This window comes from Aplysia californica, unplaced genomic scaffold (assembly GCF_000002075.1).
Source record: "Aplysia californica isolate F4 #8 unplaced genomic scaffold, AplCal3.0 scaffold00354, whole genome shotgun sequence".
In the NCBI taxonomy this organism is placed as follows: Eukaryota; Metazoa; Mollusca; class Gastropoda; order Aplysiida; family Aplysiidae; genus Aplysia; species Aplysia californica.
Window position 1 is genome coordinate 596,342 of NW_004797624.1, and position 1,345 is coordinate 597,686.

Below are 1,345 nucleotides of genomic sequence, written 5' to 3' on the forward strand. Positions count from 1 at the left end.
GAGGGAGTTGTTCCTCTTCCTTTTCCCACACAAAGTACTTTTCCTAAAATCCCCACCAGGAGATTCGTGTCAGTGTCAGTCTGCAATTGTCTGTGTGTGTGTATGTGTTGAGGAGGGGGGAGGGTGTTCTCTTCTTTTTCCACACTAAGTAGGCTACTTTTCCTAAAATCCCCACAACTTGACGCTGGCGAAACGTACAATCCTCTTTGGTTTTTGTAAGAGTTTTACGGCACTTGCAACGCAATATGGTCATATAAGTGCCGAAGATTAGAGGTGTTACAAGAGAGGAAAAAACAAAATATAGAAGGAGGGTAGATAAGGACGATAGATGTTTGGTTGGAAAGGAGAAAGTCCTCTTCTTTTCCCACACCAAGTAATACATGAATAAGTACTTTTCCCAAAATCCCCACAACACGACTCTGGCGAAACGTACATGTACATGTACAATCCTCAAGCTTTCTCCCCAACCAATCAATGACCACGTCGTTGCCTAGTCCAGGCAAGGACCTTACTGCATAACCTCCTTGGGTCTAGTTTAAGTTTGTCCTGTTAAACACCTTAAACTCGTCCTCCCTTTTGGCGAACGTCTCCGCTACAAGGAGGGGCAGCACTAGAGTGGCATCGGCGAACACCTTGACCGGGGTACGCTGAGGGCTGATTTTTCCCCAGGACTTGGCCTCGTCTGGACTGGCCCCTGCGTCACTTCCGTCAAACTCGGCGGCCGTGTTGATGAAGAGAGAGAAGTCGGCCCCGTCTCGGAACGTGTTGGCGTTCAGGATGTGGTGTTTGATCACTCCGCCGCCCACAGTGATCAGGGCTGTGTTCACCGACTGGACAGCCATATCGTTCAGGGCCTGTATATCCTCCACTATGTCCAGCTTGACCGCCGTCCGGCCACGCACGTGCCTGTGGAAGTAGAGCACATCGCCCACCGCCCCGTCTCTGATGGCGGGACAGAAGACAGGGATGCGTTTCCGGTAGGCCCAGTAGTAGATGGAGGCAGGGTCGTTGATCTCTTTGCCCAGGTGCCAGATGAGTTTTTGTGGTGTCCACTCCGTTCTCAACATCTGGTCTTCCCTCATGTCCTCCAGTATAGGGTTGAGAAACTTGTGGAACTCACGGTAACAGTTGTTGGGGACGATGAGATTTCCTGTTCTGTTGTGGGCGCGTTTGTGCAAATCTGCTCCGTTCATCCGGAAGTTTCTGTGGTAGAAGGGCGTTCTACACTTCATGAAATCATCCTCGATACCGCCAGCAGTTGTCACGTAAACCTTTCAAAAATATTTACAAACCACCCATTAGGATTTTCAAATTAATGTTTATTAAGCATTTTTCTAGAATAAAG

General features: G+C 48.9%; 1 protein-coding gene across 1 annotated transcript; it reads right to left on the reverse strand.

The window, feature by feature from the left end:
• Positions 1–139: 139 nt before the first annotated feature.
• Positions 140–1,265, reverse strand: LOC101851133 (probable deoxyhypusine synthase; the record flags this gene model as incomplete). Its single annotated transcript, XM_013085190.1, is given in 1 exon segment — positions 140–1,265. A coding segment is annotated over 1 exon segment (735 nt), but the record flags the coding sequence as incomplete, so codon positions are not given.
• Between the last annotated feature and the right edge of the window lie 80 nt (positions 1,266–1,345).